The 27,188-nt window shown below is 31.5% G+C and overlaps 1 protein-coding gene across 6 annotated transcripts in view; it reads left to right on the forward strand.

The window, feature by feature from the left end:
* Window positions 1-195: 195 nt before the first annotated feature.
* Window positions 196-27,188, forward strand: part of LOC127701080 (calbindin-32-like) — a 69,304-nt gene continuing 42,311 nt past the window's right edge. For 3 of the 6 annotated variants that reach the window (XM_052204880.1, XM_052204881.1, XM_052204885.1), the window contains exons 1-2: window positions 198-814; window positions 8,858-8,943. In XM_052204880.1, coding sequence (XP_052060840.1) covers window positions 691-814; window positions 8,858-8,943 — 210 coding nt within the window. In that variant the 5' untranslated portion in view covers window positions 198-690. Of the gene's footprint in view, window positions 815-8,857; window positions 8,944-27,188 lie in introns of all 6 variants that reach the window. The other 3 variants (XM_052204879.1, XM_052204883.1, XM_052204884.1) reach the window with 3 other exon arrangements.

The raw sequence follows: 27,188 nt of genomic DNA on the forward strand, positions 1-27,188 counted from the left end.
GAACCTGAGAACACCTTATATAGATCATTCGACTGCAGCAACCTTCGTCTTATCAATAATTGATAAGTCCAGAATCTTTATAAACTTTATTGAAACATTAAATATATAAATAGTAGATTACCATATGTGTTGATCAATATCGCCGCGGCTTATACGTATCTATTAAATCAATAGTTAAAATATGAAATACCTGAAAACTGCTGGCAGAAAAAACGTGTCGTGCTGAAAATGACATTTTTATCAATATCGAAAAATTGTCTGATTTCATTTCGAAAATATGCAAGTGTATAGAACGGTTTAATTGTATTTTAACAGGTGTTTTTATTAGCTCAATACATTTGTAATTTAGCTGTGTCACACCTAAGAAATAATTTCTGGAAATATTAGAAAGCGTACTTAGACAACAATCTACTGTGAAAACGACATCGAATAACGAAAAGTAACATAAGACGTCTTGAGATTAATGACAACGTGTAATTTCCACTATCGCTTTTCATCGACCCACAATACCATTGTTAGTTGACAATAAAAATATTGGGAAAAAGTTTGTGGTGTTGCCGCGCCGGAAGTTACTTATGTTGCAATTTTTAATGACACCTGTTACTCAAATAGCAATCTTCAAACGCATGCGTCAAATATTCTGAGAAATCAACCAGTGACTTTTACAAAAGTGTGACAGAACATCAAAACATGGCTGATGCTAACAAAAAGTCAACAAACTTTCTTAGGCAATTTAGAGATTTGAAAACTAGGGAATTTAAACAAATCACTGCCGCACAGTTTATGGATGTTTGGAACCATTATGATGATGACGGTAAATCTTTTTATTAATTTTTGAAATTAATCATTTTCAGCCAGTTTTAATAATTAGATATAGAAAGTCAATAAAGATGTCTCTGTTCACCTTGCAAATATATTATATTGACATATTATATAGGTAACAGTTGGCCAGGACTAAAACACATAATGATATGTTCTGTGTCGGGAAAAATATAAATACAAATTATTACACACATTATACAAAATAAAATTTATTGCATGATTATTATTTTTATTTAAGCTAAAAAGAATCTGTTTATAGAGTTACCCCTTCATCTACTCTTCCAACTGCACAAAATTCTCAGTGTGAATTACAGAGTAATCCCTTCAACTACTCATTGACCTACATAATATCCTCGGTGTGAAATATTGAGTTGTCCCTTCAACTACTCACCCAGCTGCATAATACCCCGTTGTGGAATATAGAGTTAACCTTGCAACTATTCAGCCAACTGCATCATTTTCCCGATTTGAAGAATATTGCATGATGATCTTTTAAATTAAGCTAAGAGTTTTGCAGTGTTTATTGCGTTATTACTACAACTACTCTTCCAATTGGATAATATCCCGCGATGAAGTAAAGAATATCCATGCAACTACTCATCCAACTATATAATATCAATGTGTGAAATACAGAGTTATCTTTGCAACTACTCATCCAACTGAATAATACCCCCGGGGAGAAGTATAAAGTCCCTTCAACTACTCATCCAACTGAATAATATCCCCGGGGCGAAGTATAAAGTTATTCTTGCAACTACTCATCTAATTGAATAATATCCCCGGGGTGAAGTATAAAGTTATCCCTTCAACTACTCATCCAACTGAATAATGTCCCCGGGGTGAAGTATAAAGTTATCCTTGCATCTACTCATCCAACTGAATAATATCCCCGGGGCGAAGTATAAAGTCCCTTCAACTACTCATCCAACTGAATAATATCCCCGGGGCGAAGTATAAAGTTATCCTTGCAACTACTCATCCAACTGAATAATATCCCTGGGGTGAAGTATAAAGTTATCCTTGCAACTACTCCTCGACCTACATGATATCCCTGGTGTTAAGTTTAGAGATATCATTGAAACTACTCATCACACTGCAAAATATCAGGTGTGGAGTAAAAAAGGTAACATTGCAACAAATTATCCAACTGCATAATATCCCCGGTGAATTATAAAGTTATCCCTACAGATACTCATCCAATTGTATAATATATTGGGTATTAAAAATATAGAGTTATCCCTGCATTAACTCGTCAAATTGCATTATAATGAGTCACATTCGTCATCAAACAATGGTAGATTTATTAGTAAAAGACTTTCAAACTTGATAGCAGATTATATTGCATTGGTTTAATTCTAAAATAATTTCGATTATAGTAGAATTTGATATTTATTAGAAATAACGATAACTTTATCTTTTTTTCATGAATCCCTTACAACAGAGGTTGAGCTGTTGTAATGTTATTGCAATGTTTAATTTCAAGCAAGACTATTTTTTTTAAGATATAATGGCTCTAAAGTTTAATAAAATAAAATAAAGGTATACGTAAAGCAAAAGATAATAAAATATATAAATTAATAGCAAGTTATGTAACATAACACATTCCTGCACTTATAAAGCGCTGAATTTGTTTGAATTTTTCTTTTCTTTTTGTAACTCCAAGTGTATCATTTTAATTCGTATTACGAATCCCAATTTTATAGTCAATTTAATTGGCATTACTATAAAAAGGTTGCTTTTGTCATTTAGTATGGGGACGTGAAAAAATGTGATTTTTGTTTACACATGATTAGTGTTAAAAAGAAGACACGGATAATACACATATTAATGAGTGGTATCATCTGGCTATCCAGCATTATGAAAATATCCTGTTATCCTCCCTGTGATATTACATCTGTGATGAACCTTTCCTGTTTCTGGTAGAAACGATCTTCATCATTTTAATGACTGTATAGATTTTGTTTTAAAGCTGTCAATGGTTATTTTCTGAATCATTTGGTATTGTATTTTATGCAGTGCATTCAAAATCTACCCAACAGAGTGCAAGGTTTTACTTCTTTTTACGTTGCCATGGTAAGAATTATCTCTAGCCCATTACATCGAATTTTTATATAAATATTCTTTATATCAAATTTTTACAATATTCTTTTGAAATATTTGAAATGATATAATATTGTTTTAATTATTAAAAGCTGTACTTTCATACACTTTTATCAATGACTTAGTCATAAAGCTTTTTTGTAAATCTACACAGTTGCTTATTCTACATGAACTGAATTGGGAAAACAAATAAATATAATAAAGATGTATTTTCTGATATACAACTATGATGACATATTGATTTTAAAGTTTACAGACTCCGTTGTGAATTGTCACTTATTAATCAATTTGTTGTAACTATCAAATCCCATCAAAAAGTTGTTGATTTCAAAACAGGTAAATATTTTAATAGAATTTCTAAATATTTAACAAGCAATACTATTAACATTATTTTAGATTATGAATTAACTATGAGTTCGATGAAGGCATATTGATGAAGTGTTTTAAATCTGAAAATCCTGCATGTATACTTTTAGTATTTTTTAATGATTTTGATCTTATATGTTTAACCCAGTTGTAAAAATATGCCGATGAATAGAAAACTATGATTTTCGGACTAAGATATCTATTGTCTGACTAGAACAAGTGGAAGATGAATCGCTTATATTTCATATTTGTCATCAATTTTACCAGTTTGGAAGTTTTGTGCTTTTTATTACCAGCTGGCATTGCATTTTTTAAGAACTAAATCATTATGTTAAGCCATCTATTGCTTCTTGATGGCTGTTTACCTATAGTTCAACTATTGCTTCTATTGCATCGTTTATTTCTGGTAGGTTTTGAATTTGACTCAATAAGATTTTTGGCTGCAAGACATTATACATCTGTCAAAAATTTAGCAACATTTATAAATATAATTTCTGGATCGCTTTATCAAACATTAGAGACAACAGTAGTTTACCGATGTTCAAATATCTCATCCAAATCAAGGTAACAAAAAAGGGGGGGGGGTGTTCCAACCATATGTCCTCATTCAAAAGCATTGATCATAAAAAAGGGGGTTCCAACCCCAAGAACCCCCCCTTTTCCCCCTGGATGCGCCACTGCATGCATCATCCGCCATGCGAATCCATACTCAAAATGTCGCAATCGCGAATAGGACACAATCAGTGAATTTTCCGATCAGACGATTTTTCCACTTATCTAAGACCGCGAAAACCTGTCGCTAGTGACTTAAGACACAGACACATCGTATCAGTGAACCAATTCGTGATGTTACCAACACGTAAAACAGTGCACCTTATATAAAAGACTTCCAAATAAAGTAAAGTTCAACAGCTTCAATAGATCATTTCCATGTGGAAGTATCAATTGAGGTGTTGCTGGAGGTCATCCATAAACAAGTTTAATGCAACAATCCAGGTGGATTAGGATCCCAGTTACAGGACACCAGTACAAATGAAGTCCATTAATAAATCTACCATCTTTTTAATGGGATATCGTACCGAGATGAAAATTATGTAAAGATGCTTTAATTTATTATATATCTAAAGGGTATTCATTGAACTTTCAACTTCTGTTAAATTTTAAGTGATTCTGAAATGTATAGGGTGGATGATTGTTTTGAGTAAATGGTACAATTTTTTTATTATTTTCGATTTTAACCAGATAATAAAATGACCCTATTAATACTCAGTATTGCTCCCTAAAGTGCCGGTCATGACCCTTCAAGAATTCTCCATGAAACCATGAAGGGGGATGCTAGGATGAGAAAGTAATTGAAATTTTGCAGTCTAATACAGGGAATAAAAAATCTGCCCATCAGTTATGATGAAATTGCAATGAAGTAATGGGCGAAATATTTGGGTCCCCGTTCCAGGTATATTGAAGAAAAATCAGACGAAGATAATGTTCTTACAAATCTTTCATTTGACGAACTAAAATATCACATAACAGAATCAAATCAAAGACAGCACTGCTGAAAGATATGCATGTTTGATGTAAGAGAATCATTAATATTGTTTATACTTGAAAATAAAAGTCGATTTTGTAGCAGAAAGTTAATCAATTTTGATATTAAGGAAAACACTAAGATCAAAGGAGATAATGAATGAATACAAGGATGAAAACTCATTAATAAGTATGATCGTTATCTTGTTTATTTATATCCGGCTACTTGCATCTACCACTGACCTTCAACAATGAGACGTTATAGAGAGAATTTTTGTAATAAACGTTAAAAAAATGCACGATGGAGTAATTTGAAAAGCTCAATGATTTTGTATTAATTTATGACAATGTACAGTCGCATTTATTTTGAACGTTATCTCATCGTCAACTGAAGCCTTCAACATGAAGCAAAAGCTCACATGTCAGTACGAAAGTTCATGACGAACCCATTGTGAAAGTTATATTAGTAGTGGAAAATTATATTCCATAAAAAGAAAACAAGAACACCCCATTAAGATATAAAAAAAAAAACAGCAGAAAAGAAAAGAAAAAAATAGGAAAACGAAAAATAACTTGATAAATTCTGGTTTGAAGATTACCGTTGGAAATTTTAACACCAAGGCTCATTCACTATTGTTCATAGAACTAATATAGCAAATATGCTACAGAGGGACCTTCTTATGTAATAACCAATCGTTTGACGGTATACTTTGTCTCCAACTTGTACGATTCGCTCGTGTATGCAACAACGTATTAGATTTTAGCGAGAGAAATTTATGTATTACTGAAAAATTATTACACCAGGGTTTTCGATATCATAAACTAGTCAAAACATATACTAAATTTTATCATCGGTATAAGGACATCATTCGTAAATATAACTCAACATGCAGACATCTTATACGTTCGGGTATTTCACATCCAATCTTTTATGGTAATATTTTTTACAAAGCACAAAAATGTCAGTATTCACCTCAAAAGCTAACAAAACCTTTAAACAGACTTATTTAGAAGGTATATATTTACGATACTGTTGTCAGGTCATTAAAGATTGCATATTTTGGCTTTAATATTGATTCACTTATAGGGTCTTTGCATCGGAATTAAACATATTTATTCTAAAACCAGTTGTTGGCATGACACGGGTTATGTTCTTCTCATATATTTTATGATGGTATAATACTAAACCCCTAACAGGAGGGATTGTGCCTGATATTCATATGATGAAGACATAATCTTTCAATCAGTTTAATTGAGGTCTGGAGCTGGCATGTCAGTAACTGCTAGTAGTCTGTTGATATTTATGTATTATTGTCATTTTGTTTAGTTTCTTTTGTTTCCTATTCTGACATCGGACTCGGACTTCTCTTAAACTGAGTTTTACTGTGCGTACTGTTGTACGTTTGTTTTTTCTACATTGGCTAGATGTATAGGGGGATGGTTGAGATCTCAAAAAACATGTTTAACCCCGCCGCATTTTTGCGCCTGTCCCAAGTCAGGAGCCTCTGACCTTTGTTAGTCTTGTATCATTTTTAATTTTAGTTTCTTGTGTATAATTTGGAGTTTAGTATGACGTCCATTATCACTGAACTAGTATACATATTTGTTTAGGGGCCAGCTGAAGGACGCCTCCGGGTGCAGGAGTTTCTCGCTGCATTGAAGACCCATTGGTGGCCTTCGGCTGTTGTCTGCTCTATGGTCGGGTTGTTGTCTCTTTGACACATTCCCCATTTCCATTCTCAATTTTATATACATTAACGTTAAGCAAGAACTAGTCGAGATAATCTTGTTATTGCACTAAAATATCACACGATTCTCTTCGCACATATTCATGTTAATTTGTCTTCACAACACATATTTTGTGTCTGAGTGTAAATAAAGAATTGAATTGAATTGTTAATTACTATTCTGTTGCGTAATAAATTTGTATTTTCAAAAAATAAATATTTGTGGCTTTGTTCTGTGGACGAAATCATATTACAAGTATCTGTATTTCATCAATGGTAAAAATCATTCACCTGACGCTTTCAATTATTTCAATCAATATATATTAATAACTTTTTGAGTGCAAAAATCCAGCGATATGTTCTATGAATTATGATTTTGGTATCAGAATACAAGATTTTGATGAAATATTTATGACTTGACTGACATTTCAACTAAATGATAAAGACATAGCGTGTATATACCGTTTTTGCAAAAAAAGTGTCTTTTTAAGCACATAAATTCAATAAAAAGATATGATTCTGTAAATGGTTTCAATATCCAATATTAAAAGTCGCTCTTATGGATTGAAGATGGGTGAATAAAACGTTTTACTTAAGTAATTTCAATTCAATTCAACCTTTTCCTCTAAAAATGAAATACCATATTTGTTTCTAAGAAGATGTTTCGGAACTTCTTTTTACATATTTCTTATGAAATTAGAGTAAACTGTAATGAAATTTGTACTCAATAGGACCCGTCTTACTCTGCTTCATGCACATTTGCTGTAGATTAATAAAGAAAAATCGAATAATATAGTAGAAATAAAACCAGTAGATTAAAAAATCTAGTATTTTGAAAGTAAAACAGGTAGTTCTAAAATAAATATTTCATAAATATCCAATAGAATTTTGAAAGATTCATCGTCTACATGAATTAATAACATAGATAAAAGGTGAAACCCGAAGTTTTTAACCCCATGACATGGAAGGCGAGTAGTTTACTAGCAAATGTACGGTATGAATTATTTTAGGTACTCTGTTGACTAATATGTACTTAAAAAAAATCTAATGTTTTAAATAGTATTAGTTTATGGCTTGCATAACGGTTTGGCCTCTATCGCATCCGGTGAAGGTTATTCGAAAACACTTGTCGTTTTCATCATAATACGCTTATAATTAAATATTGTTAAATCTAATTTTTTTAGTCCTTTTTTAAAACTTGCATTAACAAGTATTTAAGACGAGAAAAGCGCTGATTTACAATTCTCCATAATATATAGCATTGTTTGAATGATATAATATAACTGAAAAAAAAAACAAAAAAAAAAAAAACACCGCATATAGGGTTTGATAGGTAGTTAAAATAGGTAGTCAAAATCAGCTGTCTATCACGAAAATAATGCTCTTGAGATTTGTATAACGACTTCTGAAATTTTTATAGAAACATCTGAATCTGAAAACGTTAAGATTTTATTGTTTTCCAGATGTTTGCTTATTCTAAATTCAGTACAGTTCAGACTTTTTCCTGGCAATTAAATTAGTATTGTTTAGAAGTGTTTTAGTACTTTATTGTTTTGTACAGGTAAATAGCAACTACTGAACAGTCTTAACATAGACTGAACAGTTCTTAATTGACTGCAATCGAACTGTCTGAACAGTACTGAATTTACAGCAGTGGATGACAATTGACCGAAAGACTGACCCTGATTTAATAATTTATTGTTCAGTGTTTAAAGAGACATTCAGATAAAAAAATTCAATTTAAGTTCAAAATTGGTTTACTACATGTAGTGATGCATTTCACATGTTGACAATGGTAAACATCAATGAGACAGGAACAAAACAAATTTAACATAAATAGTCATCTGAAGGTCTTCATACAAATGCCAATGATGCCATATGTCAACTTTCAATGATATGATCACAACATCCGGTTTCGGGTAACGAATCACAGATTCTGAAAGAAATCATAATTAAATTTCCTTGTAACAAAATAATCACTCCCGCAATATGACGTTCCCTTTTGTAGAGATTATTGACCTAAATATTGATTATGGTATAGACATAAAACCGCCTGAAATTCTCTTGTACTACACACTGAAGGAGCATATGTGCGATATATACACGGGTACGAGATCTTTAGATCCTGGATAACGACATTTTGCAACTTTTAAGATAAAGAACAGCAATAAAAACGATGGTCCACCGATATATTTTTTAATTTCTAGTACAGTATGCACATTCATTTCATATAATTCGTTCCAATATAAATCGCTTGTAATATAGAAAATTTTTGAATTAGAATATAACAAAGACCATTCTACGTTTGTTTATTTCAGGAAATGGTTATATAGAAGGGAAAGAACTTGATGGGTTCCTTGTAGAACTTGTAACAAGTATTAACAAGGAAGATGTCGGTCCTGAGGTAGGAAATCATCATCATCAACATCATCATCATTGCTGTCGGTCTCAAGTTTTTTGTTGTGTTTGTTGTACTTTGGTGATATTGTTTCATCAAACTACATTGTCTACATATTGGTTAATAAAAAACTTAATAATAAAGGAACAATTCACTTCTCTCTTAAGTAGACAAACATTCTGTTGAAATACAAATACATGTAATAGGCAAAAGAGAAATTAAGCTACCAGTAACATCATGGCAGATAAAACGTCATGTTTTACGTCGACAGTTTTTCTACCATTTAGTAGACAGTATGCCTTCATACCCTCCCCCTCCAAAAAAAATAAAAAAATAAATAAAATGCCAAAAACTGTGACATTGAAACCGGATATACCTTCATAACTTTCAATGGCAGAATACATCTTAGCATCTAACTATGCCAAAAACACTGTACACATTGAAAACCGGATATACCTTCATATCCTTCAATGGCAGAATACATCTTAGTATCTAACTATGCCAAAAACCCTGTACACATTGAAAACCAGATATACCTTCATACCTTTCAATGACAGAAAACAACATGGCATCACAATGCCAAACACTCTGTAAATATTTAAAACCGGATACGATCATGCCATTAAACAATTAAAAACATCTTTTCAATGGGATTAGAGTCCTTTTATGTACGTTGTGTAATCCAAAGCGATCATACAATATCAAAATCCAATTGCCATATCGTGATGCTGATGACTAGTAATTTATAATGCAGACAATGCAATCAAAATAGTTATAGAGAATCTTCACTAATTAGTGAAAATATCTGAACTTTTACGACAAAACAGTATTATATAGTGGTTCTATTATAAACATTTGTGAACTGTTATCGTGTGCAAGATCAAAATGGATTTGTTACTATTTCAAACAATAGATACAAAGGTTTTAGAATCAATATTTGATAGTATTAGTGACATGTGACATATGATCTGGTATCATGGTTTTATATATGCTCAATAGGAGACAATAGTTATGTTCAGGTATCACGGATTTCTTTGCATTAATTTTTAAAGGATAATCATCCTCGATATTTCCATCAATAATGTAGAAGGAATCCATACAATAGATATACAAGAAAGTGTAAAAATGACGTCATTTGAAGTACATGTACATGTATCAATAATATCATATGAAAAATTGTGAACATGAATGTAAGTTATCCTCTTATAATGAGGAGTATATATATTCTAAATAATTGAGAGTTTAATAATCAAGTTTTATTTGTTTGTGTATAGGGATTGATTTTCTGCATAGACGATTTTTACTATGATCACTAGAAATCATGCGTACATGTGTATTGCAGCACATTTCAAACACATATTGTTCAATTTTCAGAAGAAACTAAATGGTTGCAACACATTTTTTGGGTGAAATATGGCATTATTAAATCATTGAACTAACAAATAGAATATTTGTTTGATTAAAAACTGTAGAAGAGTGACTGGAAAAATCCAACACTGTGTGGATTTCCACAATTATGTTCATTAACATTTGATTAAACGGCATATTTTGAAAATGAAGGACCAGGATTGCTCCTAGTAAAAACCTTCCCTCCCTTGAATCCCCCCCCCCCCCAAAAAAAGCTTCTAATGACCAAATAAATACATCTTGCACTCACAGCTCTGTCTATCAATAAAAACAAACAATGGCATATTCAAGCCGCATATAATAATAAAAATAAACCACAACCAACCGAAATACATGGATGTAATCAGTTATTTCACGATTTTTAATATTTGCAAACAATCTTTTAGAACCACTCTGTAAAAACGAAAACTATGTCCGATATTATGGCATTGTTATACAACTTAATATCAATCTTGACACCTACAGGAATTCAAGGACTACTTTTCTCTTTTTGAGCTAATTGCCTTGTTTTAATACATCGGTCTTGTCAATAATGATAAGTTAATCGATAGCGCAAAAGAACTTTTGTCAAAAGTCATTCTAATTACGGACACCAATAAGTGTGCTTGTTGCTATATTGTACAATAATTACTAAGGCTGTTGATTAAAGGTTAACGACACAGCTCAATTTTCTACTTCAATATGATTCTTTTGGGGGATAGTTAAGTTAGTTATTAGCTCCAGGGAGAATGGAATGTGATTTATATTTTTATTTTTAAAAAGAATGGGCAATAAAACAAATATCAGATTCCTATTGTAATAAAATGTATAAATGTTATGTTGGTTCTGCCATGTGAGTAATTCCCCTGGTTCTGTCAAATGATTAACGTTTATATGGCATGCACAATAATAGTTCTGTGCGCCAGCTCTTCTGGCTGTCGACAGACTCCCATGAGAGCTGGCATGGTTAGGTTGACTCAGTGTGGAAAACTAGCATGTTGCAATGCCTGGAATGGCAAATGACGCTGCTGTCGGTACGTGTAGAGGCATGCCGGGATCGACAACATATGATCTAAACAGAATTTTATATGTCCGAAATCTGTCACTATATTCTTCTCAAATAAAGCTCCGTACAACCATCATATCTTTTTATTTACTAAATTGTATTCGATTACGGAACAACAGATAAACAATACTTTTACATAATCATGATAGAAACGTTTATTTGAAATAAACTGACTTAAATGAAGAAAATAGAGACCTATTTCAATATATTTTGTATTTAAAAAAAAAAATCGTTGAAACTAAGATAGCTAACGTATGTTTAACTTTCAACGAATTTTCCTAATTTGTTCTGAATTTAGATTCAATGTATATTTCTTTCACGAACCCTAAATTGATTCTGCTTTGACTATTCAAAACCACAGTCTGTTCATTTGCATTACCGTTTGAGAAACCTTATCGCCAATAGTTAAAATTGGTTGGTTCTGAATGTGTTTTTGTCTATTAATGAGGATAACGGATCTGTTGTTGTCTCTAATCAATTTATTCACAACATTTCTAGATACACACCGATTGAAAGTTTGAAAAATGATATGGCACTTCCTATTCTTGGTGACCATATGTTTACCTCTAGAGTCTTTTAGTGTTGTTTGATTGCTGTTGCATTGCTTTATGATATTTAATACCTCCTTTTATAAGTATCGAATTTTCAACCAGACCAACAGTTTTATTCTCTGGCGTATTGACGTTTTAATTTGTGGAAATATGATCTTTTACTAATGTTGAAATACGATCTTTTACTAATGTAGAAATATGATCATTTACAACATGTACTTATGTAGAAATATGATCTTTTACTAATGTAGAAATATGATCTTTTACTTGTGCAGAAATATGATCCGAACATAAACATGATATTTTATTGTGTTGGCATATATTTTTTAACTGTTAACAAATTTGTTATTCAATTCCCTCAGTTAACTGGAAATAAATTTACACCTAAAGAAACGAATGATTTGCTCTCCCAATCGAAGCTTTCCACTTACAGAACAGTTACTATGACTCTTTTCACATTATAATTTTAGAACCATTTCAGGAACATCTTCTGAATCCATACTGGCGCAATTTAAGTGCGTAAAGTTACTTAGATCCCTAAAGGTGAATATAGAATACATAAATAAAAAGATACATATATGTCTCTTTTGGCGATATTTAATTGTCGGAAATAGGAAAACCTTGCATCAATTTTATTATTTTAGGAACAAAGTTTATTTGTTTTTGACAATTTTCATAAACAGGCATAAAATCAAGTGAGTAGATAACCAACAGGTATATTGTTAATCAAAAATTTCTTGCGAATGTCTTCCAGTATTTATTGCATAATTTTAATATTGAATTTAATTCGCAAAATGCTACACTTATATTGTAACAAATCACAAATGTTTGTTAGCGATACTGAATAATTGATGTGAGAATTAGTTTTCCTCGTATATAAAACAGTTTAATTGTATGATTAATATATATTCATATTTTGTAATGCTAAAGTAAAAAGCTTATGGTAACATTGGTACAATTTCTAAGTATGTTTTAATAGGACACACTTGAAAACTTGAAATCTGATATTACTTAAAACTTCAATCGGGACAAACCTATTGAAGAGATCATTTGAAGGCATTAAAAATGACACTTTATAAATTTGGTGCCTCTAAAGCATTTTTTTTCTGGATTCATTTTTATCAGAATTTAAAAGCCGCGGCCTTATAACTACTCAAATACATGATGAGTCATACATTAATAGGGACCTTATCATAAAGGTCAAATCCACCAAAACTCAACATTATCCGAGTGAGATTGAACCTTAGATTCTTAAATTTTTCTTTTCAAAATGTTTAAACAGAAAATTTATTAAAGTTACTAGTATGTTATAAATCATGTCATTACCATAGCACTTACAACTGAACTGATGATACGCTCAAGGAGAAACTATCCATCAAGCCGCGGTATATACCCAGTGCTAGAAAATTAAAATGACGTTTTATGAATTTGGTTCACCCGGAGCGTTTCTGGCTTTCACTTCAGCAGGAACTACAAACCAATATTTAAAAATCCAAGCATGTATTACTACATGTACCTAAATATAGGAGTGCTACATGATCAAAATGGACATAAACAGAAAAGCTATATCCATTTTAGGTAAGATTGGCCCGTAGTGTCTTTTTAAATTTAAGAAAGGTTTGTTATAGGCACTGACTACTGAGCTTACGATACCCTCGGTACTTGCATTCCATCATCTTAAATTACAAGTTGTTAAAAATAAAGCTCCAATTTGTCTTGATATTATAATATAGGAAAATGAAATATATAGAAGTTGGAATTCTATTGAATACAATTTACTAAGTAGCGTTTTCTCTATTTGTCATTGTTGTGTGTTTTGACCTGTTAATAATTCATCATTGTAACACGTACATTATATTTGCTTTGGAGTAATATAAAAAAATCTGATTCCCAAGTGATTTTTCAAATTCCCCTTATTTGGATAATGTAATTGAATTACAAGAATTATCCTTCGTATTAACATGTTTATTCTTTTGTAAACAGTGAGAAATGAATTTTTTTATTGCTTGCTGATTTGTAATTTCACAGATTACAGATTTTACCATTTTTTTTCAGGTGAAATCCGATATTCTGAATTGATTTTTACCTAACATTTGTTAATGAAATCTGTTGCATTTCTTTATTGTCATACATGAAACGATCCTTTGAACTGAATGACATGATTTAAACAATAACATTCCTCAGATTATATTACAAAGAAGATAGGCGACTATTTTTTGGTTGTTTGATATTTCTTAGTAAAAATGACCAGAGACGTTTAAAAAAAATTGAAAAAAAAAATTATCAAGAAATCTTGATATGACAGATCAAGAATGAAAGAACAAATGTAGAAATAAGATATAGTTGATGTCTATAACATTGGAATGAATTTAAATAATGATATATATCAAAGAAACAAATAATATGTATACTTTATAGACAATAGTTGCAGTGAAAAGTTTATGGACTATCACCAACAATTTAAATAGGAAAATTTTTGCAATTTCGAGACGCTCTGAACATTTCAAATACGTTATAAGTAGTTGATAACTAAAATGGTTTTCATTTTGTCATTAGCACCAACACAAATAACCTGGACCAATAAGACATGTCTATTAACTTAAGGTAGCCGTGAAAATAAATGAATTGTTTCAGACAACTTTGACACTATGTCTTCTTTACAAATGACAATACTGAATAGGTGTATATGAAATGTATACAAATTACAACAGCCTGTCTTTCTGTTAATTATACTTGACTTTCAGAGTCTACGTTAAGTTAATACGCATAGCCGTTCAATTAACTCATCTAGAATTTAAAAGATAAAAAAGACTTCTGTAGGAAAGAAGGACCAGACAGAAGTTAATCAGAATATTAATGTGAATTTATCTGCCAATACTATCAACAAAGCTGTAACGTTGATTAATAGTTTTTTCTAATGGAATACAAATAAGGAATAAATTGGTCCAAGTTTGATCTGCAGAATATGCATCACAAAGTAAAAAATCAACAGAGACACGCTGTTCCTTAAAATAACATGAACCGTCAAAGTAGTTTTTTTAACACTCCAACAATAGACGATACCGATATCATAAATAGCAACGTTTACTGTAGTTATTATGGAAACTTGTACATCTACGAGATTATCTAATGTAAATACGAAAAGGAAGGTTCGTCATCCTAATTGACGTGATGTTATGTAGGAATGTACTTGAATCCCAGTTTTCAGCATATCGGTATAGTATTTTCGTCAAATAAAAATCGGTGTTGGCTACTTTTTCATCCTGTACAAACGCAAAACATATTGTGGGAGTATTTAGTTTTTATTTCTTAACTCGAGATAGTGGAACTCTCTGGAATTTCTGGAATTACCTTTGAATAATACGAAAGCACAGATAAAAAAGCCAATATAATTACTTTCGAATGTTCTATACGATACTAGTAATCAACAATTCTTCACAAAGATCCTTAAACATTCTGGCAAATCAATTTGAGAATAAAGACGATAGTTCGGTCCCCTAGTGAAATACAACCGTTCGGTCTTGGACAATGTTAAAATGTCTCATAACAATATGGTCACATTGCTCGCATATGAGCCTCGAATTTTCATTTCAAAATATAAGGGCGTTGTTTTTCATCCTCAACGTCGGAAGGGAATCATCAGTCGTTAAAATTGTTATTGTATTCCTACATAACTTTTTATAAGATCAAAATAGATAACTAATATTGAGGCAAATACTTTTGGACTATGAATTTTTCTTATTACATAACTAGGTAAAATGATGAAACAAAGTTCTGAATTAGAAGGTCTCTTATGGTTGTGGCATGTTGTCTATTTCTTGCATGAAGATATATTTCTCGTATCACACTGCACAGAATGTGATACGAAAAAGTGATACGAAAACTGCGTTGATTTGATTGGCTTATCCAGAACCATGAGACCATATTACGACATTTCTATTGGCTATTCGTTAGGTTATTGATGGTTTTCAAATGTAAAGACGATGTACATTTCGTGCATGGCAACGGACATACATGATTTCTTGAATAATATACAAAACACTCAAAGTTTTCACCTAAAAATCTTATTTTGTTTCATTTCATTACATTCTGAAGCGTGCACAAAATTTTAATATGTCTGCTGTTAATGTTTGACGCCAGAACAGGACATATGATGTTATACTGGTATGTGCAAAAGACTAGATCAACGATTCTTGGATGTTTGATTTAACAGAATGAGAGTGTTAACCACAAGAAAAATGGATTTAACAACTCATGAAAATTGGATATCGCTTGATATCAACACTCGGTATTTGATCTAAATAGTAATAGTAAACTCGCCGAAGGCTTGTTTATTTTTGTATTGAAATTAAATAACTCGAGTTGATATCAAGCGATATCCAATTTTCACGTGTTGTTAAAACCTATAAATATCAGTTTTAAATAGTGATCTGATCTTCTGTGTCTGTATGAGGGAAAATATTCTGATGACAAAATACTAATATTTTCTTACGAATAGCTGATCTACAGAATGTCATTTGATAGATTTTTTGTTTTTGTTACTTCGTATTTAGTCATGCCGGTGTCTTTTAAAGCATACGGTATAGGTTTAGCTCATTTTGGAAGGTCGAAATGAGGCCTTATTTATTTACACCAGAGTCCTTCGGGCTATGATTGATAGTTGTCTTATTGACCATATAAACTTTTTTTTAATATTATAAAACCTTTCGAAAATTATGAGTACGATTTTTGCTTTTTTTTTTGCCACTGCTTTGAACTATTTTATGTTGACATTATCTACTAACAGGTAGTAATTGACGGTTGTAAATTTCCCCATCTCCGAATGCCATAAAGCAATGATTATAGCAGTTATAAAGAAAAGGAAGTAAAGCGAACCGCCTTTCATAGCTAATGTTCGACGATATCCTTGAAACTGAAGCTTTTCATGAAGTGTTTCTTATTGATTAACAATAGTAGATCGATTAATCTTTTCATATTCAAGTAGCTATGTAAAAGGTTTAATCCTAGTTTCTTTGATGGTTTTATGTTAGACTATATTAGCCGAATGGCAACGGCGACTTTAACATCGTTTACATTAAAACACCTTCCATTTGATAAAGCTCGTCGCCTGTCTGATTAACCCACTTAAATTCAAACAGGGGAAATTGATTTTTACGGTAAAGCAAAATGACTGTTCTATTTGAGAAATGGTTTACTTTTATTTCTACACAATGGTTGAAGGTCTAAATAATAAACGTGATAAGTAGGACAAGCATTTAAAGAGGTCTTTTTCCTATAAACCTCTCGGACTTCGTAACCACCCGATGACTTCGTATACACGTTAACTGTGCCTTCTACATTTAAGAAAACAATAATTATATGAAATAAGAAATGGATTTTGATGGCTTATCCTTGGAAGGCAGCTGAATTTTTAACCCTACATGTCTTGATTCTGGTTGATATTGAATTTGATATATATTATAAACACTTATTTATACATGAAAATCATATGAATACTAGTTAGTTAATAAGACATAGAAAAGTTATTCTGATACACATGGTATCATAGTAAACACTGAGGAACAAATAGGATACATTTTATATAAAAAAAAAAATGGGGAATAGTAAGTAATTTCCATAAATATTTACAACGGGAAATAGGACCAGACTTAGGTGTCCGAGGTTTACAAAATCACAGCCTGAAAATAGTAGTTTTAAACGTTCAAGTTTGTGATACATAAAATTCTGATGATCAAAGTCAGATACATGGAAAATATCTTGTCTTTTTTTTAACTTTGATTATTATCTAGCTTCGAATGTAATTGTCCTAATGACACCCACTATCTATCTCCGTCGTTATTTTCTACATTCAAAACAAGTTATTTCCAGAATTTGTTTTTTTTTTCTTGTTTGAATGTTGACATATTTGATTGATAACAATAATGGCCACCAACCATAAGTGATGAACTAATAGAGTATTGTGCACCCAAATTGTGAATACAATTATAGCCTTGCATGAATTGTCAGAATTTGTCTAATTTATATGTGGTAAGATGAAAAGTTGTTTCTAACAAAGTAGCCATAAAGCCAGGTGTTCTTAATGGTAACATTGGAAGTCATCCCATCTATAGTTTCTACCTCAGGAATAGATTACCTTAGCTGTATTTGGCAAAACTTTCAGGAATTTTTGGTCCTCAATGCTCTTCAACTTTGTACTTTATTTGGCCTTTTTAATTTTTTTTGATTCGAGCGTCACTGATGAGTCTTTTGAAGACGAAACACGAGTCTGGCGCATATACAAAATTTTAATCCTGGTATCTATGATGAGTTTATTTGCCTATGTTAAGTAACGACGACAGTCGTGTGTTATAGTTGATGCACCTTCGGATGATAAATCTAAAGGAAATACCATTGTATAATACAACCAGGTCTGGTCGTAATTCACCTTAGCTTTCTAATACAAGTATTTTTCTTGAATGTTTGGCAATGCGCTTTAATTTGTACGAAACAGTAAGATCCATGTTTATAAGGGTCCATCATACAGAAATCGTAATGGTATATTAAATTAACCAATCATCTGAGGTTGGTAGCAATTTGCTCTTACACAATACATTTATTTGAGGGCGGTTAGAATCTTATACAAACTAAGGAGTATTAATCAATTGTTTACGAAAATGTTTGTAACAAAGGTTTATTCAAATATATATCATGATATTTTTTTATTTTTTCAGCCAATTTTTGTTTTGGTTAAGGCGTTATGATTTTCTTTATTGTAATTAGGACATTAGTGTAAGTTTGATTGGGTGCAAACTATTTCAATTAACTAAAACATGAATACATATTGGTTCTTCATATGATTGTTCAGATTTCTTAACTGATTTTCAAATGAATGTTTATATTTTGATGATACAAAATTATTTCAAAATCCATTTAAAGGCCTTGTAGGATTGACAATTATTTATCTAGTCTGTAATTTGGATTTTGAACGATTTTAAATGAGTTGTTCTATTCTACTAATGCATACTAATTTTGAAAGCTATTTTCAGGAGTTTTAGGATTGTCAAATATTTCTTTTATCTATGTAAAAAAATTAAAACAACTGTTTATAAATCCATGCGTCCGGAGCGCTTTTCTGGATTAAACTTTATTAGGAACGCTCTAAGCCGAATATTTCTAAGCCAATGATGTATAAGAACCGAAACAGTTGAAGAGCTATATAACATAAGAGACATAAAATAATAGTAAAATCCATCTCAGGTCAACTTTGCCGATAGGCATGTTATTAATCACGACAAAACCAAAGCACGGACTACCGACCGGATGATACCTATGAGGACAAGCAGTCCAGTAGCAGTGTAATCAACATAGTGCTAGAAAATTACAATAACACTGTAAAAATTAAGTGCTTCCGAAGGTCTTTTCTGGATTTAACTTCACCAGATGCACTCAAGCCCAAACACTGAACAAACAGACAGCAACATACAAAAACATAAATAAAAAGACATCTAGAGATCAACACACGGTCTTCAACAATAGACAAACGTTCATACAGTTTTCCAAGGACTACATCGCATCATGTCTAGAAAGGAATATACTTTTTCAGTCTACATTTATCTAATCAAAGCGCGTTTAACCATTGATCCTAATTGATTACTCCTGGGCATGTTATGGGAGATTATCCTCTATTTGATACCAACCTCTAGTGGTATAATGTACACGATAATTTCAAATAAATGTATTGCATCTAATTGCTAACTGAGGTAGGAATAATTTTGCTTTGAGGTGTTCTATGAAATGGAAAGAATTTTAATATTTGGTGTTTTTTCCACAATCTGATCAAGCGACATATGGAATAAAGAGCCGAGCCATGAGCGCATGATACGCCCGTCGCTTTTTCAAAGTTCCATAACTCCTCAATGTCATATCAGAACTTTATAAAAAAAAAACTAAAGGGAGATTATTTAAAAAAATATTAAACAGTCACCAAAGTTTCATAAAAAATGCTCAAAGCACTTTTGAGTTATTGTCCGAAAACTGGAAAATCCCCTTTTTTATGAATAAAATCCCATAACTTGGAAACGTAAAATCTACAATTTATAAAAATCGAAAGGTAGCTCACGTCAATAGATATAAACAATTCACCAAAGTTTCATGCAAATTGGTTAAAGCGTTTTTGATTTATTGTCCGACATGTTGACGACGGACGGACGGACGGACGGACGGTATACCATAATACGCCCTGTAAACGGGCGTATAAAAACTGTCGTTTGGACAAACGGTGCTTCTTAAAAAAGGAGCATTACATTAAAAAAAAAAACAACGCATTATCAAACAACGGTCTCCCATTGGCAGCGATCAGTCCATAATTTTTAAGATAAGCTGGAGAATCAAAATCTTAGTTACTTGGTGCACAATTTCATCATTGTATTTCTCCCAGGCATAGACGATCTTAGCGATATTTTAAACGAGTTTTTGAATTTTTGGTTTTCAATGCTATTCACCTTCGTGCTTGATTTTGGCTTCCAACTGTATTGATTCGAGCGTCACTGGTGATTCTGATATAGAAAAGAAGCGCGTTTGACGTCAAAAGTAGAACCCTGGTATCTTTGATGAGGGGCGTAAAAGGGGGGGGGGGGGGTATCTACACGGAAGAACGCGAAATAAAAATGCCATTTCACGATGAACGAACAATTAAAAATTTCTTGCACGTTGATCTTTTTACCGATTTCACGAAACACGGTGAATAACGAACCTTTTTCACGGCTGCACGTGAAATAAAAATGGCAAAACACGTTGTACGAAAATAACCCTTTACCACCCTCTTTGAAGATTTTCTTATTGATTATCTTTCATTTTGAAATAGGATCTTTTTAAGCGAAATATTGTCAATTATTGTTCCAACAAATAATCGTGAATTATAATATGCGTATAAATTGATAATGAACATTTGTGAATTGTAAATGCTTGCGTCACTGTTGCTTGCTATTGCAATTAACCCTAAGTTAAGTTGTTACATCAATATTTTACATTCTATTGTACATGGCTATTGAAAACAAAATTATGATTCAAAAGACATAAATAGTTTTTATCATTTTAGAAGATTTTATATGTTAAACAGAACAGGAATAGGGAAGATAGGGAAGATTTTTTTGACTCCTCTCCCCCGAAAAAAATACACAAAAAAACATACACCCACAAAAAATTATCACCTATTCTCCCGCAGAAAACCAAAAATACACCAAAAATATAAAAGAAATGGCAATCCGAAAAATTCTGTGTAATTAAAAAAAAATATATAAATAATTTAGAAGTACAAGATTTGAACGCAATTGATCTATTTTGGAATATGAAGTTTCCGGATTTGAGCTAGTGTTTTTTTTTCTTCTTAGCAGATTGCATATTCTATCTTTTCTTCCTCATTACACCTTAAAATTTGGAACTTCCAATTCTTGTTGTAAATATACACTTAACGTATCTTGATTAGTATTACTAATGGGTAAGAATATTAATCAAATTGTATCGTCAACGAAATAATAATAGACAATGATAGGTGTTCACCCTAGTAGAACATCCATCATTTCCGACCGATAAAGTGAAATGGATTTTTGTATACGCGATGCTCTGCTGTCTTTTATAACAACTAATTTATTTTAATAAGTGTTGGTTACGATTTTTCTTTCTTCGTGTCAAATCGCCATTTCAACTGAAATAAAGAACTTTGATATCGTGTTTAGAAACATATATAGGTTAATCTATTTCCATAGATCCAAAGCTTCAAATAAAAGGATCCATCATTGATACATCCATTAACACCGAAAGTTGTAGTTTATTCAATCTGAGATATGAACACATAAGACAGAATGAAATACATACATAATAAATAATAAATAAAATATATTATTAAAACCTTTACTTTATTTGAAACGCATGTCATTTGTTATAGCTGTCTACTTTTATTAAAGTCAAAGATGAACCAATAATATCTGTTTTCTTGAATCCGTCCGTTATAATCACAGTTAGGCACAGAAAATCCAAGAAGGCTACGTCGCTCACACAAGACTTAAGAATATCAAGACAAAGTTTAATGTTTCCTATTTACAGTTTCACATGTATAGAAAATTATGTTTTATTGTATTGTAAGTACTATCAACTACAAACATATTTTGCTGGCGTCTTTGTCATATTAATTTGTAAGTTTGTTTGTATGTCTGTGATTTTTGTTTACACAGTTTTGGCTGCTGGATCCAAATTATTTGGAAAGTGTATATGAACATTATGATTTACTAAACTGTATGTACTATCAACTACACACACTTTTTTCAGGAATATGACAGTTATTTTCCGTTCGTTCCGTTGTTTGACATTTTCGAGCGTTTGTTTGTGTCAGGTTTTATAGACTCTACCCTTTTGAATTTACCTTGGAGTTCGAAATTTTTAAATACATTAGGTAAGAATAGGGTATACATAGTCATCTATACTACTAAAGGAAGAGACCGATTTCATTGAGCCGCAACTCCTCTGAAACCATACAAAGTCGGAAATATTTGTAATATGACGTATAAATGTAGTGTTTTGTACTATCTAAATTTGTCTTTGAAACAATCTTTTTTCCACAGAAAACGTCAATTTTTGAGAAAATATCCAAATTCGGAGACCGTTATCGATCCGTGTCTTATACACTTTCGCGCATGCTCAGTCGACGTACTGCCCGCAGTATTTAACTTATATATAAATGATATAGGACAATGGTGTAGATTACAATTTACACCATTCCAGGCCCTTTTCTTTTCCACATAATTAATATTACCAATAATTAACCAGTTCCGGGTCGAAACCGATACCGATTACAATAGTTTATGTCACAAGATTACCTGATCCCTGTTACCTAATCTGTACGTTCCACCTCTGTCAGGCGCACAACCAAACGGTGTATTTAGGATTTGCTATAAAAACGGGTAATAATCACACCTGAACTTCATTATACAGGGAATAACTGTGCACCATATATTCAGCATGACTTTACCAAATGACAATACCAATTCTAAAAATCCAGGCTAAAAATTAGGCCTATAGGTTCTTTAATTCAGTCACGGACCCGCGATGTCGCGGGTATGGTCTAGTTTTATAAAAATAAGGAGTCAATTAACATTTCTTTCATGTTTTCTTAAAGTTAGCACTGTCCATCATTGCTTGTAAAATATGTCTCTCTTTCTGTTGCAATTTCAAAGAAAAGGGCAAAACGCAAAACGCGCAATAAGGAGTGCATTGAAAATCTGTCAATTACTATATTTTCAAATCTTGTATTGCTTATCATCATTACTCTTTACAGTTTCTGTCTATATATTATGGTTTTCGAGATAGTAGGTAAAACTGCTTAAATTAGTAAAAAGGTATCATTTATGACCCGACAGCTCTAATAAGAAATTAACTCCAATTTTTTATACTGACGTATTCGTCAATTGTGTCTTGTTGAACATTTTTCTTTATAGTTTACAAGACAACAGAAAAAAACCCCGCAAAAATGGGTACAACTTCTCATTTAAAGGATACATCTCCTACAAGAACCGAAAACAAATAATTGGATAAACTAAAACTACATAAACTGTACATTTCTGAAATTCTGTATTTTTATTAATATATTAAACATTTATGTTGGACCCTCTTATCTGTAGGCATCTAACTTTGTATTTCTTACATGTTATTTTATACTGGTATATTATATTAAATGTATATTACTAACAACCACTAACTCCTGTATATATATAAATGTCATTACTAATGTTAACGAGGCCGGGATACGGAAGCGGTATTCGATGTATTAAACTAACAAATGTACAGATTTCAATAAGATATGGAAAAAAATATATTAACATTTTTTAAGGACAATACCTAACTATATGTAGATCTTGTATTGTTGATTAGTTTTGTTCGAAAGAGTTTCTGCCTATCAATTATAGTTTTCAAGATAAAAGCTAAAACATAATTGGTAAACATTGTCATTTAAGGATAAGAACTCTAATAAGGAGTCAATTGACGATTCCTATCTCTTTCCTTATTTGTAGACATTGTAACACTAAAAATATTTGCTGCTTAACGTTTCTGTCTTTCTATAATAGTTCTAAAGATATAAGGTAAAAGCATTTAAATTTGTCAAAATTTGTCATGTAAGGGCAATGACTCTTGAAAGAAGTTGATTGAAGTTTTGTGTCATATTAACTTATATGTAGATCTTCTTTTGTCGATTTATATGCTTAAAGCTTGTATGCACATTTTGTATCTATAATAGTATTCAAGATAATAAAAAAAATAGACGAAAGATACAAAAGGGCTACCACAATGGATATCAACGTGATTTAGGGAGAATAACTCCTATATCGTGTAGATTGATGGTTATGATTATGTTTACTAATTTGTATCATGTATTGTTGATCCTTCTGCAGTGTTCGTTATGGCATCCTTTTCAAAGCTTATGATTTTACTGTAGTAAGAATAAAAGTAAATTTAATACACCTAAATGACTGGAGACAGGTTCACTATTTCATTTGCAACAATATCAAACAGGCGTTTGAAGATACGGAGAGGTGAAAACAATAGACTGGCACCACATGTAAAGACATGACAATGAGTTGACATTTAAAAAAAAAATTCTGATATTGCTGAGCCAATTTATACCAAATTTGGTCAAAAACGTTCAAAAATTGGATCGATTATAACTGTCAAGCAAAAATTATGTCCGCGTGGCTTAGATAGACGCAATTTGTCGAGGCAAAAATGCAAAAAATGTCAAGTTTCTCTTATTATCTATTTAGACTGAAATCGTCAGACAACTCCCGATATAAATTATTGCCCATACAATATGCTTTTTTTCTTTGTCGGATTTATGCATTTTACCTATTGACTTGACCACTATAATAATATACATAGAAATCTGTTTTTTTTCATTTTTTGTTTGTTGAATTCTTTGCTAATGTATGTTTTATAATAAATGGGTTGATGATGAAAGCAGATTAATTGCTAATGTAGACAAGAATTTTCGTAAGGCTTCTACTTGCAGAATTATTAAGTAATCCTATCTATTGAAACTCGATAGATATTATTAATTAATCTGATACTTGTCTAATTTGATTTTCCTAAATCTCGTCCTATGTTATAGTATTAAATTAGATTGGTATGGTTTCACATTTATAGATTTCATATCGAGAGTTGATATCACAGCCGATATCCACTTATCATGAGTTGTTAAACATATTTCTTTTATGGGAACAAAAAATATTCACGAAGCTTCACTTCAAATATAAGTCAGTTTACTGTATTGATAATATTGTAAGAGTAACCAAAACTACTGTTAAATCTGACGTGTTTTGAAACTGGTTTACACTTCAAGTTGGGATCAAATTTGACAAAAGGAATACTTTGAGATAAAATATGCGATATTTATGATGAAATAACAAATCTCAACTGTCTAGGGTCCATTTTTGAGAAGTCTTCATTAACCTAAAGGAATAGGTAATAGGAATGTCGCAATTTCATCACACATTGAACATGTTGAAGGATAGACCCACCGAATTAACGCATTTTTCGTATCACTTATTCATATCACATTCCGTTCAGTGTGCTACGAAAAACATCTCTCCGTATGCGAAATATATAGCCGGTCACAACCATAAGGGAAATTATGTAATCTAAAACTGAAATACATCAGCTTTATAAATTTTCAGTACTTTGAATTTTGAGGCAGGCAATTTTAAATGTTTTCCAGTGTCTTTATGTTCTTCCAAACGTAATCGTAAAAAATAATGCGTATGCTCTTGAAATGAATATAGAGGTATTTGTAATAAACAATTATCGATCACATTTAAGTCAAAGCCTTTCTATAGACATTTTCTTAAACAACTATAAATATTAAATATACATCTGCATATAGAAAGATTTTCCCACGATGGTAACTCTGAATGGTATTTCCACCGCTCGCAGGTTGCTAATTGTACCTCGAACCCAATAATTGGCCGATAGGTCTTCGGCATTGTGAGTGTTATGTACGAAAAATCAGATTAGGGCTGTCACCTGGGTTTCCTTAATCCTATTTTATTGTTTAAACTAATTACTCAAGTCGCTTTGTGGTGTGAAGAAGCATTATCACAACGACTATGTTTACTCGTTGTCACTTTTATAAAACTTTCACACATCGGTGAATGGCTATATAGTAAAACGAAAATTTCTGTTCCTCAGTCATCAGATCTATAATAATTTCTTCTATGTTTTCAAGATGGGATGTCTTATATTATATATCGGATTAAAGAGATAAAACATTTAAAATAAATAGAAAAGATACATGTGATTTTTGGAGAATTCCCTCTTATTTATTTGAATATTTGAGTTTGAAAAAAGAATAAGGGTTATCTATTCATATCTAGAGAAGACCGCGAAACATATCCGGTGACGACATGGGTGAAATTAAAATCGTCAACAAAATGATATTATGGAGAATCGGTTTTGTTGAAAAAAAAAAAAGTTTTGAAATCTGCCTTATTCATATATAAACGATTATAAGTATAACAAAAAAAAAACAGTTTTGAAATCTGCCTTATTCATATATAAACGATTATAAGTATAACAATATTTTTTATGTAACTATTGTTCGTAGACAATAATTTCACTGGTGGTACATGTATATGGAAAACACATGTTTGAAAGAGATGATGTGATTTTATACGCAGACGGTGCTTTTATCAGTTACATATCTGTGTTTAAGTACATAGTGTAACCTAATTGTACTTATAACATAGTACCAATTTTTTTTTATTATGAATTATAGGATAACACCATTTTTTCTAGAGGTGATTAATGTGTAAACTGGTCAACTGACTCATAAAATCATTAGTTAATGTAAGGTTTGTGAGTCAGCCGCCCAGTGTACACACCAATAACCTCCGGAAGAAAAAATGCGATTAATCGTAAATCTCAACCTAACATTTATTTTTTTGCTTTTAATTTCAACTTTCTTAGAACCACAGGATTCCATTCATGTGTATCGCATATGAATGTTTCATAATTAAATCGACATAGTGTTTACATAGTTGAGTCAACAAGCTTTATCGAAGTTTAAAGCAAAGCAAAGAATTCAAACGGACCAATTACATTCAAATATTTGTATATATGCAAATCATATAACAAAAATGATTTCTTTGTAAAACGAGGATACAATATTCAGCTTCCGAACACATGAACGGAATAACATTATGAACAACTGACTGAAAAAAGATTGCATC

Source organism: Mytilus californianus, unplaced genomic scaffold (assembly GCF_021869535.1).
Source record: "Mytilus californianus isolate M0D057914Y unplaced genomic scaffold, xbMytCali1.0.p SCAF_5, whole genome shotgun sequence".
Taxonomy (NCBI): Eukaryota; Metazoa; Mollusca; class Bivalvia; order Mytilida; family Mytilidae; genus Mytilus; species Mytilus californianus.